Source organism: Rhinolophus sinicus, chromosome 15, assembly GCF_057876585.1.
Source record: "Rhinolophus sinicus isolate RSI-liver-muscle chromosome 15, RSI-T2T, whole genome shotgun sequence".
Taxonomy (NCBI): domain Eukaryota; kingdom Metazoa; phylum Chordata; class Mammalia; order Chiroptera; family Rhinolophidae; genus Rhinolophus; species Rhinolophus sinicus.
This window is the reverse complement of record NC_142515.1, coordinates 7,149,624-7,167,500: the sequence shown is the minus strand read 5'-3', so window position 1 is coordinate 7,167,500 and position 17,877 is coordinate 7,149,624. Positions and strand designations below refer to the sequence as shown.

The 17,877-nt window shown below is 43.7% G+C and overlaps 2 protein-coding genes across 3 annotated transcripts in view; both read left to right on the top strand.

The window, feature by feature from the left end:
• HMX2 (H6 family homeobox 2) overlaps positions 1-3,089 on the top strand; it is an 8,384-nt gene extending 5,295 nt beyond the window's left edge. The window contains exons 2-3 of one of the 2 annotated variants that reach the window (XM_019714923.3): positions 790-1,058; positions 1,978-3,089. In XM_019714923.3, coding sequence (XP_019570482.1) covers positions 791-1,058; positions 1,978-2,531 — 822 coding nt within the window. In that variant the 5' untranslated portion in view covers position 790 and the 3' untranslated portion in view covers positions 2,532-3,089. Of the gene's footprint in view, positions 1,059-1,977 lie in introns of both variants that reach the window. The other variant, XM_019714924.3, reaches the window with a different exon arrangement.
• Positions 3,090-6,741: 3,652 nt separating this feature from the next.
• Positions 6,742-17,668, top strand: BUB3 (BUB3 mitotic checkpoint protein). Its single transcript, XM_019714936.3, has 8 exons — positions 6,742-6,882; positions 7,338-7,532; positions 8,090-8,159; positions 10,364-10,515; positions 12,991-13,149; positions 14,469-14,646; positions 14,896-15,112; positions 17,334-17,668. The coding sequence occupies exons 2-8, from the start codon at positions 7,338-7,340 to the stop codon at positions 17,341-17,343; spliced, it is 981 nt and encodes a 326-aa protein (XP_019570495.1). The 5' UTR covers positions 6,742-6,882; the 3' UTR covers positions 17,344-17,668.
• The last annotated feature ends 209 nt before the right edge of the window (positions 17,669-17,877 follow it).

Sequence of the window (17,877 nt, the reverse complement as noted above, 5' to 3'; positions counted from 1 at the left end):
GCGAGGCAGGGCAGAAGTTGTCTGCTCCTGGTCTCCCAACTAAACTCCCCGGAATAGCACATCAGTTCCAAGGCGCATGCTCCTAAACTCCCCACTCTCCCGCGCTGGGAGCGTTGGTCTGGGGCCTCCCAGCTCTGCTTGCTTCTCGGGACGAGAAGAGGTGGGAGGCTGGGGGAGGATCGTGGAGCAGCCTGTGCTAGCTCCTCATGAGGCAGGCGTCGGGCCACTCCAGCTCAGAGACCCGCGCGGTCTCTGCCCCTCGAGAGGGCCGGAGTCCGAGCGGTCAGAGCCACCACAGAGGCCGAGAACCCGGTCTGGAATCTATTCTGTTTTCGGCCCCGTCTGTCCTTGGCTAGACGCAGTCTATGCCCGCCTGACTCTCGACGTGCTCCGGGGCGCACAGGCACTGCTTGCCCGGCCTGGGTTGTTTGAAAATTTCCGGGGCCGCTCGGCGGCGCTGCGATTGGCGGCGTGCGGGTAACCTCTATGCAAATGAGGCCACGCTACCTCCGCACCGCCGGAGACCCAGCCAGCTGGCCGGCAAAGAAGGGGCATTTGCGCCGGGGCTGGGCGGGCACACCCAGAGCCCGGAGGGCAAGGACCCCCGCGCAGCCATCCGGTGCCCGCGTGTCCTCAGCGCGAAGGGGACCCCTCGCCAGCTTCGCCGCCCCCTCCCCCTGACTCCCCTCCCCGCCCCTCCCCCCCTCCTGCCTGCCTGCCTGCACCACCTTCCACTCAGACCGTCTCTAAAGGGAGTTCTTGGTTTCCTCCGATTTCTTATGAACCCAGGATGGGCAGCAAGGAAGATGCGGGCAAGGGGTGTCCTGCGGCCGGCGGCGTCTCCAGCTTCACCATTCAGTCCATCCTGGGCGGGGGCCCCTCGGAGGCGCCACGAGAGCCCGCAGGCTGGCCGGCCAGGAAGCGCAGCCTGTCCGTGTCCTCGGAGGAGGAGGAACCGGACGACGGCTGGAAGGCATCCGCTTGCTTCTGCCCAGACCCGCACGGCCCCAAGGAGCCCGGCCCCAAGCACCATCCCCCCATCCCCTTTCCTTGCCTGGGTAAGGATCGCAACGCCGCCGGGTCGGCCGCGAGCAAGCTCTAGGGGAGGGAAGCTGTGCTGGAGCTCTCGCGCGGGGCCCCCTCGGCCAGAGCCGCCGCAGCCCGGGGTCCGCGTCCGAGGGGAGGAGACGCGCGCGCGGTGCTGCCTCCTCCGCCCGGCGGGCGCTCGGGAGGAGACCGGGAACACAGACCTTGAGTGGCGGCGCGGGCTTGGGGAAAGTTGGGTTGGGGGAGTGTAGCATAGCGGGTTGGGCACAGGGCGGGCCGCACCCACGGCTCTGCCCTCAATATCCCCTATTGCACATCTGATCCTTTCCGAACACGAGGTCTGGAAGTCGGGTCTGAACCGTCTGTCTGTCTGTCTCTACCGCAATCTCTTTCAGCGTCTTCTCCGCAACCGCTCTCATTGTCTCTGTCTCTCCCTCTCTCCCTCTCTCCTCCTCCTCCTCGGAATGATTAGCCCTCCAAGATGATTGACAATGGTGCCTTTCAGAGATGGTTCCTCTTTACAACATCTGACGAAGGGGAGCCCCGTGTTAGTCCTTAGCATGATTTCCGAACAAACGGCCTGTGAAATGATGCCACCCTATAAAGCTCAGGGAACTCTTCCAGCTCAGTCATTACAAGGCAAAATCACCTTTTAAAATGATGCTAATGTTCCACCTCCAGACCTCCTCCCCCTATTGCCACATGTCCTTTCATAAAGCTGGGAGCACAGAGACCCCAGACTCGAAGTAGCTGGGTACCTCTCCTGTTGCTTTTTAAAGGCCGGGGTGCTGGGTTGCTGGGCTTTGGGTCCCAGAAGAGGAAGGGGTTGGGACCAAGAAAGATGGGACCCAGGTAGCGGCCGCCTGCCGGCCAGAGCTGGAGTCTTTGGAGGCTCCCCAACTCCATGGCCTCTCTGTTCTCACTCACCAGGTACCCCCAAGGGCAGCGGAGGCACAGGGCCCGCGAGCTCGGAGCGCACACCTTTCCTCTCTCCTTCGCACCCGGACTTTAAAGAAGAGAAAGAGAGGCTCTTGCCCGCGGGCTCGCCGTCTCCGGGGCCAGAGCGACCGCGGGACGGCGGCGCAGAGCGGCAGGCGGGCTCAGCCAAGAAGAAGACGCGCACGGTCTTCTCGCGCAGCCAGGTGTACCAGCTCGAGTCCACCTTCGACATGAAGCGCTACCTGAGCAGCTCGGAGCGTGCCTGCCTCGCCTCCAGCCTGCAGCTCACTGAGACCCAGGTCAAGACTTGGTTCCAGAACCGCCGCAACAAGTGGAAGCGGCAGCTCTCCGCCGAGCTGGAGGCGGCCAACATGGCGCACGCGTCGGCGCAGACTCTAGTGGGAATGCCGCTTGTGTTCCGGGACAGCTCACTGCTGCGCGTGCCAGTGCCGCGCTCCCTCGCCTTCCCGGCGCCGCTTTATTACCCCGGCAGCAACCTCTCGGCCTTACCTCTCTACAACCTCTACAACAAGCTCGACTACTGACCCGCCCGCCGGCCCCGCGCCTCCCCGCACTCCTCCCGCTGCCTGGGAGCCTGGCGCGGGTTGCCCCTCTCCCAGCGCTCCGGAGCACGGCGGCGTGTTGCCAGAAATATTAAGAAATACACCATGTGTATTCATTATTTCTTATTTATGGCCTCTGCTCTACTTTTTGTTTTGATTGTTTCGGGTACTTATCGGCGTTCCTCAAAGCCAGATCTCCAGCTTTCTACCCAAAAACAACCAGTATGCTTTGAAAACCACTTTGGAGGGGATGTTCTCGGGTGGTAGTGGGGATGGGAGTTTCGGCCAGATCGACCTAGGGAAAAAAATCAGAAAAACACCAACGAAAACCGGTACAACCTTCTCCCCATATACACACCTGTATATATGTACATGCACATACGGCCAGTCACACCAGCCTTTGGGGGCTTGCTTTGGACAATTATCTTAAGGCTTCTTTTCGTTTCCCTCATCCCGAGGATGGGTAGGGGAGAAAGAGAGAGATGTCAGATCTGTAAATATTTTTAAAGAGGAAAAAAATAAAACATTTTAAGCATCGTTGCTAACTTTGGTGGCATTTGTTGCCCGGCGTGTTGACGCGTGGAAGGTTTCCTCGCTTGTGAGTGGAGGGACTTGTGGGTGTGCGTTAGAGGAGGGCTGGCTCGCCCCATTTGGAGGGTGGGGCCAGGGTCAGGGGTTAAAGGTTGGGACGCTGGCGCAGCTAAGGCGGTGCACAGGCTGGAGACGTACTCCCTTCCACTCCCTGGTACCCAGTCTGGGAGCTGGCTGAGGCTCACGCCGGCTGAATCCAGCTCCTGAGCCCGCGCTGAAAGGAGCAGAGGTGGGCAGGTAGGCCTCGCTGAAGAAGCGAATGCCTCCCTGGAGCGAGCATCTTCCCAGAGCCTGGATCGCTTTGGGCTTGGCCGCAGCAGGGCGTCGTGCAACTTGGCTCAACCATTGATACGAGCCTCCTCTCCGAGGGCGCAGGGCAAGAGGGGCGGCGCTGCCTGGACCAGGTAAAGAGCCCGCTTGGCTCGTCCCGCAGCCAGGCGCGACAAGCTGGCGGTCGCGCACAGTTCTCGGGCTGGCGGCACAGTTGTGTGTTCCGCGCGGCGCAGGACCTGGGCGCAGAAAGGCGGCACTTCGGCAGAGGAGGGATCTGAGGCTGGAAACTGGGCAAAGAAAGCGCGAGACGCAAAGGCTACACTCTTGTTGTTGTTGTTGTTTATAGTTTGCATTGTACGTGGCTAAATGGCCGGAGCATAGGCAAGCACGTGCCCGCTCACGCTAGATGGGACGGTGGTGTGCTGCCTGGGCGCCAATGGACTTCCGCGTCCCAACAGCCGAGTTTCGCACCCGGCCTGGGAGGGCGCGTCACTGACAGAAGAACGGCAGAAGTGTCATGCAAATCCCAGAGTCTAGCAAAGTTAGATCGCAGCCACCTGTTCCTTGTAAAACGTAAGAAAAGGAAGCCTGTGTTTAGAGAAGGCCGAGGGTTGGTGTCACGTGGGACGAGCTCCCGGGGCCTCCAGCCTCCAGCCCCGGGCCTCCCAGCCCCCTACGGTCGGTGCAAAACTGCCGGGAGTCCGCAGCACAGAGGCCAGGTTTCATCCTCTCGAAGGGGGAACATTTTTGTGATAGAATTGCCTCTTTGAGAGTAATTATCTGCATTTTGTGAAAGTATACAACACATCTGTAAACCGTCTATGTGACCCGCAATATTCTGTTTCAAATGCTTAGTCTGTTGTTCATTTTGAGGCCTTTTTAAAAAATCTTCTCACGTTAGATTTCATATAAATCGCAATTTATTTCAAGTTGACATCAGAAGGATGTTACCTGCGAATGTTGTTAGTTCAGTTGCATGTATTTCATTTCAACTGAGTTCAATAAATATTTACTGGGCCCTAGTACTTGCAGAGAACTATGCTAAATATTGAATATTCCAAGATGGAAAACAAAAGTGACACTGGATCCATTTTTTCTGATTTATTTGATACACATATTTTATTTCAATGAACTTGTCTCTTTCCAGATGACCCACTTTAAATTGTTTCCTCAAAAGTTGCTACTTGCATATTCCATGCAGAAATAACCAAATTGCTTTCAAGGAACTGCTTGTATAGGAATATTCCATCCATATCATTTTTGTCTGCATTTCAATAGATTGCTTTGCTTTTTTCCCAAGAGGTCAGGGTTTTAAAAGTATTGGGTCACTATATCCTCCTTAGGAGACTTTTCTTACAGGAAGTGGTTTCCTGTAGCCACTGTAGTCACTTAAGGGCAAAGTCTTGCCCTGAAGATTTCAGGGATGACCCTTTTCCAGTTTGTCATATAGTGGCTATTTCACTCTTTTTACTAATCCAGAAATTAGCAGTCAAAGGTGATCCAACAGTGTAGTTTCTAGGAATTCCTCTTCTCACTGGCAACTAAGTAAGAAAACACACACACACACACACACACACACACACACACACTTTGCTTTTGGATATAAAATGTTGTTTAATAATCCATTGTGTCCAGATTTCCTATCTCAAGACGATCAATTCATTTGAATAATCAGCAAAAGAATCAGCCTCCTTTCAGGTTCTAAACTGGATTTAGAAGATTGACGTTTCTTAAAACTCAAATCGAGTCCGGCTGCAACTGCCTGCCTAGAGGGGCCTGAATTATACACACACTGGATAATGAAATACACTTAGATTTTATTAGTGGATAATTCATGTTCAGAATCTCAAAACACTGATAGAATTAAATAAACAACTGGGAGAAGGAACCAAATACAATTATTTGGAGATAAAATTATTTAACCAAAGTTAGAATGGAGACAAGGCACTGCATTTTTAAATTCTTAACCTGGCCATTACCTCGTTGAAAGAGAAGAGAAAGAACCAAGTATGAGGATTACTGAGATGGGAGGCAAGAATCTGTCCTTTTAGCAGTGATATCATCAATACAGTGAGGAGAAGGGTGGTTGGGTGTGCATTTACTGTGTCAAAAATTATAAAAGATGTGCACCTAAGTCAGCATATGTGAATGAATAAAGACCAAACTTTTTTCTCTATTAATGTACCTTAAAAATTAAACATTTCAACCTCAACAATTTCCTCTCACTTCAGTCAAAGTCACGTAATAAAATAAGATTTTTTTTTCACAAAAGACAGTGAAAAAGAGTACTGATAGTGTGGGTTACATTGAAAATTTTCACTGAGTTTTTGATATTCAAAAGTAACTGAGTCACAGCATTTTAGTTACAAATTAAGTATTGCTTTTCTTTCATGGAGATCAAATCATTTCTTATTATGGAAGCAAGCTTCTTGATTCTCCTATTTGTGGAGAATTTCAGAAACAAAAAATGGAGCAAACTGAGCGTGCAACTCTAGGGAGTTGTTGGGGTGTTGGTGAGGTGAACAGGAAGAAGCTTGGAGCTGTCATTTTAGGACCCCATTTAAACATATGTCTAAAGGAAGTTTTTGAGCTTTAACACACTGCAAGTTGTTTTCCAGTCTGTCCACTTATCCGGATAGGAGTTCCTCCAGAGCAAGGACTGGTCTGGTTAATGCATCTTTCTAGTCTCTCACCAGGTCTGGCACACAATGGGCCCTCAATAAATGTGGAAAGATGGAATTAAGAGATAAAGCATAGTATAAATAAAGATGAGTTTCTATGAGATCAATAGATCTTAAGACAATGGGAAACTTGAGACCCTGGTTCCCATGCGGAAATTCCAGGAAAATGAGAAAAATTCGGGGCAAAATAATGCAATTAAGTAAATATGTCCTTCACCACTCCAACTTTTGGTTAACTTCATAGGCGTATGTACGTCCAGTGGCAGAATAATTTAACTCTATAGAAGTATTGACCAGAATGGGGTTCTTGTGTCTACGAGATTAACTCAGACAGTGAAGAACCCAGGGTGGAACTGGAAAGAGCACCTTTCGCGCCTACTATTCAGAGCACAGGCAGGGCTTCGGCCTCAGGAAGACTACATCTCCCAGCCTGCTGCACACGCGCCGAGAAGATGTGAGCGCAGTCTTGGCGCGATGCTCCTTGGGAGTTGTAGTTTTCACTCATCTAGCATGAGCCGGGGAGCCTCAGACATGTGGTAAAGCTAGACCACGTGATCGGAAAAGCCGCGGTTTGCCTTTGAGCCGGAAGAGGATGGCTGGGTTGACCGACGCCGGCCCTCCGAGCGGACTAATCGGAAGCCTAGAGTGAGACGTTGGCGTTTGAAATCAGCCAATGGCAGGCATTCGCTGGAACTTCCTCTCTGCCTCTTTCGCCCCGCTCGCGAATGCTGAGAGGGAAGCTAGTCGGCGGCGAGCGTCTGCGAACTTGTTTCTGAGGGGAACCCAAGGTAGCGGGGAGAGGCGACGGGGCGCGGAAGCGGGCGCTCCCCGGGTCCGGAGCTGGCGGAATTGTTCCCTGGGAATGCGTTTCGCTTCCATCGTTTTTCTTTTAGGAGCATCCAGGGCCGGGGGAGGGGCCGAGATGGAGGAGCCCGCAGAGGGGAGGGATGCGGAGGGCCAGGCTGAGGGCTGAAGTTAGGGGTGCGGAGGCGCGGGCCAGTCGGGTTGGGGCGCTTCAGGGGCGGCAGGGGAGGGGGTCAAGGGGGCCGGATCCCCACCTTGGGGGAGGGGGCGAGTCCCGACCGTGGCGGGCGCGCGGGCTTTGCGCAGGCGCGGAGACCCCGTCGTCGACGTTTTCTAGGTCCTTCCCTTGTGGGGCTCCCCACCGCTGCCCAGCCATCAGTCAGCCCAGCTCTGCGACCCCGGGCCCTTCGGGGTCTCTGACTGGGCGCTTGTTCCGTAGATGACCGGTTCTAACGAGTTCAAGCTGAACCAGCCACCCGAAGACGGCATCTCCTCGGTGAAGTTCAGCCCCAACACCTCCCAGTTCCTGCTGGTCTCCTCCTGGGACACGTCGGTGCGCCTCTACGATGTGCCGGCCAACTCCATGCGGCTCAAGTACCAGCACACCGGTGCGGTCCTGGACTGCGCCTTCTATGTAGGTGGCCTCGGTTTCCGGTTTTGCTCTTTGTATGTAACGGTTTCCCACGTTAATAGCAACCCTCCTCCAGTGATGGGCAGAGGCTTGTGTCGGTGGAGTCATTTGGACAGCTCATCACATTTTCTCGAACATTTGCCTTGAGCTGGATACTGGTTTTTGGCGTTGGGGACATGCAAACGTTGGAAACTCGTTGTCCCCTTAAAAGTGGAGTCTAATGGAATAACTCTGCAAACGGTTTTGACATATGATAATTGTATTTGAAATTTGCAACAAGACAATAGAAATTGGGTGTCTTATTAGACGGGAGGTGTATTTATTAGTAAGTAGGAATGCCTGCTTGTTCTTCAGCCAGGGTGGTGAACCGTTCTTAACTCCCTGACAGTTTCTGTGATCACTGACTGGCTTTACTTTTTGTGCTTTGTTTGTGTTTACAGTGAATAGTTGAGCCCAATGTACATCATCTGTGCATAAACTGAACAGTTGGCTGTAGAAACAGGAATTTTGAGACACTTTCTAACACTCTGTTTCAGATGACTTGAAATTTTATTTTGTAGGATCCAACGCATGCCTGGAGTGGAGGATTAGATCATCAATTGAAAATGCATGATTTGAACACTGATCAAGGTAATATGGCCACCTTTCACCAGTTTGTTTTCTCAGCTAATGTACTAGAGTATAAATGTTTATTTAGGAAGAGTAGTTTCTGAATTGCTTAATTCCCAAGTTTCTTAGACATAAGCAAACATGACTTGTATTTAGGAATTTTTTTGTTTAAATGATAACCATTAAGTTACTGATCACAAAATAGTGTGCATGTGTTTTTTCAGTAAAGCAAATTCTCATCTGTATCTCAAGTGTTTACGTGAAGGGACACTTAAGTCTGACATTTCCCTTGTCCTCAGAAGTGGACTGGACCTTGAGTTGGTGTACTTTTCCTTAGGGTTTCCAGGACAGGGCTGATGTTTTAGAGTTCTCTTCAGAAGCTAATTTCGTGTGGACTGAAGGAAGATAGGTTTAAAAAAAAATCTAATGTTATAAAATAGCCAATCCTGCCCGGGTACTGTATTAATCCTGTTTGTATCATTATTTAGCGTAGGATATGCTTCAGTTGCATGAATTAACAAGATGACACATTTTCTTTTAGTTAATAATTTCTTAAAGGCCCAGCTACCCCCAATTTTTTTTCAGTTATAGTTGATAGTCAGTATTACTTTATATTAATTGCAGGTGTACAGCATAGTATTAGGTTGGTGTAAAAGTAATTGCAGTTTAAAAGGTTGAAAATAATGGCAAAAACTGCAATTACTTTCGCACCAACCTAATCGTTAGACATTTATATAATTTATGAAGTGATCCCCCAATAAATCTACTACCCGCCTGGCATTATGCATAGATATTATGGTATTGACTATATTCCCTGTACTGTACTTTACATTCCTGTGACTATTTTGTAACTACTAATTTGTTCTTAATCCCTGTATCTTTTTCGCCCTGTTCCTCAACCCTCCTCCCAACTGGTAACCATCAGTTTGTTCTCTGTATCTATGAGTCTGTTTCTGTGGTTTTTTTCTTTGTTTATTCTTTAGATTCCACCTATAAATGAGATAATATGGTATTTCTCTCTCTCTCTCTCTCTCTGCCTGACACCCAAATTGTTATGGTGACTTTGGAGCAAAGCAGAGATTGTAATGGAACCCAAATGCACAGAACTCTAGGGGAGCTGTTTTTTGTTTGTTTGTTTTTTGGTATATGCATACATTAGACTAAGGTGTACTTGAAGGAGATGGTAAGGCACAGCGGTGACTAGGGGGTATGAGTTGGACAGTGGGAGGATAGGCACAATGTTTTGTCACAATAACTCAATCAGAAGAGGCTTTTGCACAAAAGTCACTTTGTCATGTCACTTAAAACTGCAGATGTTCAGTTTTGTTTGCTAGCAGCTTAATCGACGTAAATTAGTCTGCAGGTTTAGGTCCTATTTGTTCAAAAACTTAGGAGGGAAAAAACACTGAAAAGCAAACAAAGATTTTCGATATTAGAGACCATAATTAAGGGGATCAGCTATTCTCTGAAGGTCGTCACTGAACTTCATGAGATTTTTCCTGTTTAAATAGGTAGTGTTCCTGTTGGAAGGTCAACACCACACATGTTGTTTCTTGCTGTTTTTGGCATAGATTCTGGCACATAGTAGACATTCACTAGATGTTAGTTGAATGAATTAATGAGACAGTGAAGAGTTGAAATTAAAAGGAAAGAAATTGTGTGTTGGGAATTTGACCATGAAAACGAAGTGGATTTATTCATCATAAGACTCCCTGCCTTCCTTATTTCCAGATCTCAGATAATCTCTTACCACTTAAATAAGTTTCTTAAATAAGCATTGGCTTAATTTGGTAAGTTTTACCCAGATCCAGACCAGAGTTACCCACTCATTTGTTCATTCAGCAGGCATTGAGCATACCTACCATGTATCAACCTGCACTAGATACAGTCAGAGCTAGAGTTAAACAACGTTCCTGATTTAAAGGAATCCAGAATCAAGTGAGGAAAGAAAGGAACACAGATATGCCATCATTTTAATGTGATCTGAAATTCAAGTCAGCCTTTGATATGTACTGTGCCTGTGAATTATACTGTGCGCTGTAAAGTGGGCAGAGAAGAATGCATGACTTGTAGTCATGGAGAAATTTTTCTGTGTGCAGATATTTCCATAGAGTTGGTGGGAGTGGATTCATAGTAGTCGAACGCACGTCTTTCTGTTGTTCACTTGAGGAATCTTTGTTTAGTAGATTTAGTAAAACTAAGTGTTGTTTGTTTTTTTCCTATAGAAAATCTTGTTGGAACCCATGATGCCCCTATCAGATGTGTTGAATACTGTCCAGAAGTGAATGTGATGGTTACTGGGAGTTGGGATCAGACAGTGAAATTGTGGGATCCCAGAACTCCTTGTAATGCTGGTACCTTCTCTCAGCCTGAAAAGGTAGGCACTTTATGTTTATGACAGGAATTATGGTCCTTGATTTGCTGCATGTCTGATGAATATGGTATTGCATTTAGAGATTAAGACCTGACGAATTTATTTTACAAGCCCAAATACCTAGAAATATTTTGGTGCAAAAGAAAATGTCCAACTTTTTCCTGGCAGCTGTCATGTTTGTACTGTGAGCACGAGCTTAAATAATAAATTTCCATGTATTGTTAATACTTTAAATCCCAGGCCTCAGAAGCAACTCAGTGTTTTTTCAGAGAAGTCATTTAGCAAAGACCGTTCAATTGTCTTAAATTGGGTTTGACGTGCCCAAACCAGAAAGTGGGATGGAGCACTCCATTTTCACTTACGACCCGAGGTTTCATTTGAGTTTACTGTTAAGAGGGTTAAATGGGTTATTTCACGTTTAAGGAGAAAGTTGCTCATATTCCCTGGCTTTTACCAGTTATTTATTTATTTTTAATACTGACATGTAGTTTGAAGACTAGTGGGCGAAGCTTCTTAAAACTGAATCTTTGTGTATTCTAACTTTTTATCTGTACAGTGAAAGTAATGGGGCGTCCTTGCTGTATCCTCATCAGACTTTAGGTGGTAGTTAATTTTAAAGATTGATTGGTTTAGCAGTTTAAAAGTATCCTTAAGTCTATTTTCTCAATGTAAATATACTATTCAGTTCTGTTAGCCATCATTATATACTGTAGTGCATCCAAAGAGCCATTATTTTTGTCACATCACAGTCGAAGCTACTCCTGGCAAGACCTTTGTTCAGAATAAAATAATTGCATTGTTTCTAGTTTTGATTTATGGTTGTGTGTAACATGTTAAGAGTTGTGATAAATTGCTGACAGAATATCATATAATAGACAGCCACACTGAATCAAGCTGCTTATTGGTTCAGCAAGGTTCATTATGTCACTTTTTTTAATACTTTCTTTGATAAATGTATATACCTAGTCAGTAGCATGACAGTGGTTTCATTTGATTTACGATCAATGGGGATAGAAAGCACTATTAGAATCTTGTGTGTCACCTGTATAAAGATTTAAGATAAAATTCCCACTCTGATTGTACTATGACAAATCGATTTCTTTCTGGATTTTGTGTTTTTTAAGTTTGGTGTTTCATGTGTCTTAGGTTAATTTCTATTTTTCTACAAACATTTTGTTTTCTGAGTAAACTGGTAAACCTTATATTTTTCTTATTTAAATATGTCTGTATTAAATCTGTTTCGATTTTTTTTAATTCCTTGTTTTTCCTTTGGTCAAAATAGTTGAATTTTAAGGCCAGATTGTGGAGACTATCGGGTGTTATACTATTAAGCCTAACTTGGTTATTTTTGGCTGGTGATACGTAGTTAACACATTAGTGATTACTAACCGTATGGTTTAATTGCTGAATGTTAAAGAGATGTCATACCATGTTATGGAACCTCTTCATTTTTTTATAATGATTCTTCAGGTTTTAAAATTCTAAATCAGATTAAATTAGAGTTGCTTATTAATTGAAAGTAATAGAGCAATAGTTAGGTATCTGAAGTCTAGATTAAAAAAAAATTTAACATGATCAAAAAAATACATTTTGCCACCATTTTCATGAGTTTGCTGTCTCTGTTTGGTCCCTGAATAACCTATTTGAAAATAACCACTAAATGGTTGCATATAGGAATACTATGGTTTATTATATAGGAATTTTTTGTGGAAATGGTTTTAATATTGAAGAAAAATCATTATGAAGGAAAAGATAAATACTTTCATGGGAGAATACACTTTTTAAATTTTCCCTAAAGATGAACTGTATCTTAGAGTGTTTACTATGACATCAGGGCATAAGAATTTGCTTTGTCATGTGCCAGACCACTGTCCTTGTCTTTTAATTTTGAGTTTGTATGCTACCAAAGCAACTAAGCAGCTAATTAACGATGCCTCCCTCACTCTTCCTGGAAAGGCCTTTTATTTAGTGTGACAGGTGGGAAAGTCAAGATTTTTAGAGTTACAACATGAAATCTCATTCCAAAAGGTGGTTATAGAAAAATAACTTTGAAAATGATTGTTTTGTGAAAAGCCAGAAGCCCCTTGAAAGGTATCTTGAATTGTTTTATGGGTTTATTGTGTCCTTTTTGAGTATTTTTTACTTTTTTATTGTCACTAACTGAAACAGGGCTGGAAAAATTGTTTAATAATTTGTTTTAGTAGTGAAGCGAATTATATCTTCAAAAGTTTTTACAGAATTAATGACTATGTACATATTATATGGTACTTGGTTAAGTATTAAGAATACCTTGGGTTTATTGTTTTGTGTGAATTATTTGGTTTGTGTAACTGTAGTACTTGAAATTTGGTACCTAATATTTGAGGACCTGATCAGCTAACCTTTTATGGTTTTATGATTAGTGGACTTTATTTTGGGGCACAAATGTCATTTTGGGGCAAGTAGATGATTTTTACAAGGTTTGGTCTTTCTTGAAAGGTGTATACCCTCTCAGTGTCTGGAGACCGGCTGATTGTGGGCACCGCCGGCCGTAGGGTGTTGGTGTGGGACCTGCGGAACATGGGGTACGTGCAGCAGCGCCGGGAGTCCAGCCTCAAGTACCAGACGCGCTGCATCCGCGCATTTCCAAACAAGCAGGTATGGCCCTCGTACCTTTCCCCCTTCTTTTTGGAATTTGAAAATAATCTGATCTTATATAATAATGATTTTGGTTACTGCCTTTTAAAAACTTTGCTCCCCTCCACCCCTTTTTTTGAGTGGTGATTTAAAATGTGCTGTTAGGTGTGCTTTCTACATCCTTGTGTTAAAAGGTAGTGCGTTAACCCAATTTTAGAGAAGACCTTGATGTTCAGCGATGCTGCGTAATCTGGCAGTGGTTTGAGTAGAGGTCTTCTGATTCCTTGGTGATCCTCGTCCAGGATACTTGACAGACATACAGTACTCAAGGAGAGTTTGGCAGATACATCAGTTTACAAGCCAGCGAATTCAAATTTGAATCTGGAATTTGCTGTTCTCTCTCTGTCTGTCTTTTTTTTTGTGTAACCCTAGTACTAATAGAGTTCTTTAGCCAGTCTAACAGAGCAGAACTTGGATTTTTTTTTTTTTTTTTTTTTCAAGAATGCCACTGGGGTTAGAGAGGCACTGCCCTTCATATAATGACTAACTCTTGATGTACGGGGTGGGTCATCCTTCCATCATCATTGTTAAATGAGCTTACCCTGTTGATGAGTGAGCCCCTTCTCCCTGCAAGTGCTTAAAATTCGAAGGGGTGGTGTGGTCAGCTGCTATATAGGAATTTTGCAGGAGGAAAAGTCATTAAAAATAACATATCTTGGAGTCTTATGGCTGTCCTTTAGTGGTTGTGAAACTTGAAGCAATTATGTCAATTATTCTTTTGGTCCTTTGTCTTAAAAGGCTAGTACCTCAAGTGGTGATCACGGTTTTTTCCAGAGTATGGTAAATTTCCATTGATAATAAGGAATTGCAGTTTCTTGCAACTTCAGAGATTTAAATACATGATTAAAATATGCTTGCATTTATAAATCTTTTTATGTCTTATATCTAAAATTTTCTGTCAGAATGCATCTCCAGTTTACAATGGAAGTTTAAGATTTTTGTTGTTGTTCCATAAGTAGTTTTTTAGGAATAAATCTTTTTCATACTTTGAAGAATTAAAAAGAAATAAAGTACAGATTTCATATTTATCTCTTTGACATAAGAAAAATAAATTATAGCCTTTTTTGTTTTTTTAATAAAACAAGTATTAGTGTTCTTAAACTTTTACAATTGTCATAACTATGTTAGTACAGCTTAAGCAAACACTTTGTTAAAACCTGGCCATGTTTGCTTTTCTTTTTTGAAGTAATTTTCTTTAGTGTGGGTTGAATTTGGGAATTAGTGCCTTATTTTTGGAAGCTGGATTCACCAGTTTTGGCCTTTTGGCTCCCTCTTGGCAGGGTTATGTATTAAGCTCTATTGAAGGCCGAGTGGCGGTTGAGTACTTGGACCCAAGCCCTGAGGTTCAGAAGAAGAAGTATGCCTTCAAGTGTCACAGACTAAAAGAAAATAATATTGAACAGATTTACCCAGTCAATGCGATTTCCTTTCACAACATCCACAACACATTTGCCACAGGTAACGTATGGCATGCTAACCTGTACCTAATCATTAAGATAGCATCATTTTCCTGTTGGACACTAGACATACGTAGGCAGAGTTTTTTTAAAAAAATTGTGCTTGCTTTGTATGATATTTAAGGGGGGGGGAAATCTGGTACAGTATTCTAGGAAAATTTACCTTCTGTGACCTTAAAAACTGTTTGTTCATGTTTTTTTCTGTATCTGTTTTTAAGAACCACTTTAACTCTTTCAAAATTACTTGCAGGTGGTTCTGATGGATTTGTAAATATTTGGGATCCGTTTAACAAAAAGCGATTGTGCCAGTTCCATCGGTACCCCACCAGTATCGCATCACTTGCCTTCAGTAATGACGGGACCACACTTGCAATAGCATCATCATATATGTATGAAATGGATGACACGGAACATCCTGAAGATGGTATCTTCATTCGCCAAGTGACAGATGCAGAAACAAAACCCAAGTGAGTATGCTTCACCTGTATTTGAGCCTTTTCTTGCATTCAACCCAGGATTTATTAATTTTTCTAAATTCATGAATAGCATTGTTGATGCCTGCTCGATATTACAGCTGACTGTAGGGCTGGAGTTGATTTTATCTTGTTCTCCCAAGCTTTCAATATCCGTAGGTTGATAGACGTCTGATGGATAAAATTGTGCCTAGTTGTTTTGTGGAGAAGAATGTCAAACTCTCATTCTTCTTGAATAGGCACTATTATTTGACTCTCTGGAGTTATTACTAGCTCATTGCTTCAAAATTAAGTTGAGGAATTCAAGAATAATTTATTTAAGCAAAATTCTATTTAAGATATTTAAGAATTTGAACATCTAAAAATCTTTCCTCTCCACAGAGGTTGTTTCTTTAATATTTACACAAAATGAATGACCTTCAGGTCTTACTGGAAACCCAGAGTAATACGGCCTTGCCGGGAATAGCAAATTTCCTTAGTTTTGAGTTTTTTGAGATGTCCTTAGCTCTTGGTGTTAACTGTTGACAGAGAGGAACCATTTACATTTTTTGGTACCAACAAGGCAAAGCTCTTTACCTAATGACTTGTACCAGGCTTAAGGGAAAACTGATACTCAGGCGCTTGTTAAACCATAAAAAGCCCCACCTCGGGTGTCTTGTCTTGTTCTTTGTCCCTCTCTACCCAGGCCCTGGCAGGAAGTCCTCAACAAATATTTATGCAATAACAAATATTTATGAATGTTTTGAGGATTGCAATATTTTTCTGAATTAAAATGGTCTAGTACCGTTGCTAAATTGAGTCCCTGAGAGAGGGCAGCATATTAAATATTCAACATCATGTATATTTTTATGGGTTTGTCTTTAGAAAAGACTGAGCATGTGAAGCCTGTGCATAAAGGGCTGTGTTTGCATTTAATCTCTCACTTTTGTATTTCTTGTCCTGGCCGGCCATTTTGATCTCAGCGCTGTTCTTTTTTTCTTTTGAACTTGTAGGTCACCATGTACTTGACAAGATTTCATTTACTTAAGTGCCATGTTGATGCTAATAAAACAATTTGTAATCCTTAACAATGGATTTATTACTATTAACAGAGAAACCAGGGGAAAGTACTAATTTTAGAATTATAAGAACCTGAAAATAATGGAAAAGAGGTTTTTACTAATTTTTTTTTTTTTTAAACAAGGACTTTCTTAAGTGCATGAGATGGTTTGATAGTTTGCTTCATTAAAGGTATTCGGGCAAACAAAACGAGAACAGTGAATGCACTTTTGAGAATCAGTTTTGGCCTTGATGATTTTGTTTCCACTGTGGAAATAAATGTTTGTAAATAAATATAGGTAATAAAATCCCTTTGCATTCTTTCTGGTCCTTAAATGGTAGAGCAAAAGGCTCTTGAGCCATTTGTTTCTTTTGCTGGTTATAGTTGCTCATTCTAAAGCTGCTTCAGACTGCCTCATGAGGAGGTTAATCTACAATTAAACAATATTTCCTCTTGGCCTTCCATTATTTTCTGAAGCAGATGGTTCATCATTTCCTGGGCTGTTAAACAAAGCGAGGTTAAGGTTAGACTCTTGGGAATCAGCTAGTCTTCAATCTTATTAGGGTGCAGAAGGAAAACTAATAAGAAAACCTCCTAACATCATTTTGGGACTGTAAACAATTATTTATTAGCAAACAATTGATCCCAGAAGGGCAAATTGTTTGAGTCAGTAATGAGCTGAGAAAAGACAGAGCATATCTGTGTATTTGGAAAAATAATTGTAACGTAATTGCAGTACATTTAGACAGGCATCTATTTGGACCTGTTTCTATCTCTAAATGAATTTTTGGAAACATTAATGAGGTTTACATATTTCTATGACATTTATATAGTTCTCATGTCCATTTCAGTTGCCCAGCCGCTGGTGATTAAGCTTAAAAAGAAAAAAATTACAGTGAGAATGAGATTCATTTCAATATAATGCCCTGAAGCAGAACACAAACTTAGCTTGGCTTATTCTAGGTGGTTCCAAATAGTGTTTTTATTGTCATACTTCTTGTTTTACTTATATGCAAATGTATGTTTCTGAATGGTACTTAGACCTTTACTGAAATTCATTTTATCTATGATGTATTTTTCAAAAATTCTTTTGATACAGAGTAAGGTCTTATTTTTATTAAAAATTTCAGTGAAAACTTAGTGAAAGTCTGAACCCATCTATTTTCTTCATTGCAGGTCCACCTAATCGTCTCGTGAAAGTGGTTTCTCTATGGAAAGTTTTGTTTTCCTTCCTACAAATCCGTGCTTTTCCCCTCAAGGATGTGTTAGAGTCATTGTGGACACGTTACTTAGTATGTGCATTTCTCTGTTTTCTGTCTGACACAAAAAACTTGCCTGCGTCCTTTCTTACTGACTTTGTGTAGGGTGGAGTCTGGTGTCCTTGTGCAGTAGTCAGAAGAATTGTTTTTCTCCAGCAAACAGTTGTCTGAGCAGCTTGATCTCTTTTTGTAAAATAATCCAAACCTGTTATTTCCACGCTGTCTAATAAATCAGAGATTCAGAGCCCTTAACTGTTGGATGTTTTTAAATGTTGGTAATTAACGTAATTTACTTTGTGAAAAGGCTTCTGGAGAGCGGAGCTCCCTTTATCAGGGGCCTGGTGGGGATGACATTTTACCTTTAGGTCCACAGTCTCATTTTATTATGTCTATTCTGATGTACATTGGGATTCAGTCCTGGATAAAGGGATCTGTTGGAGTTCTGCCATTTCCCTCGTGCC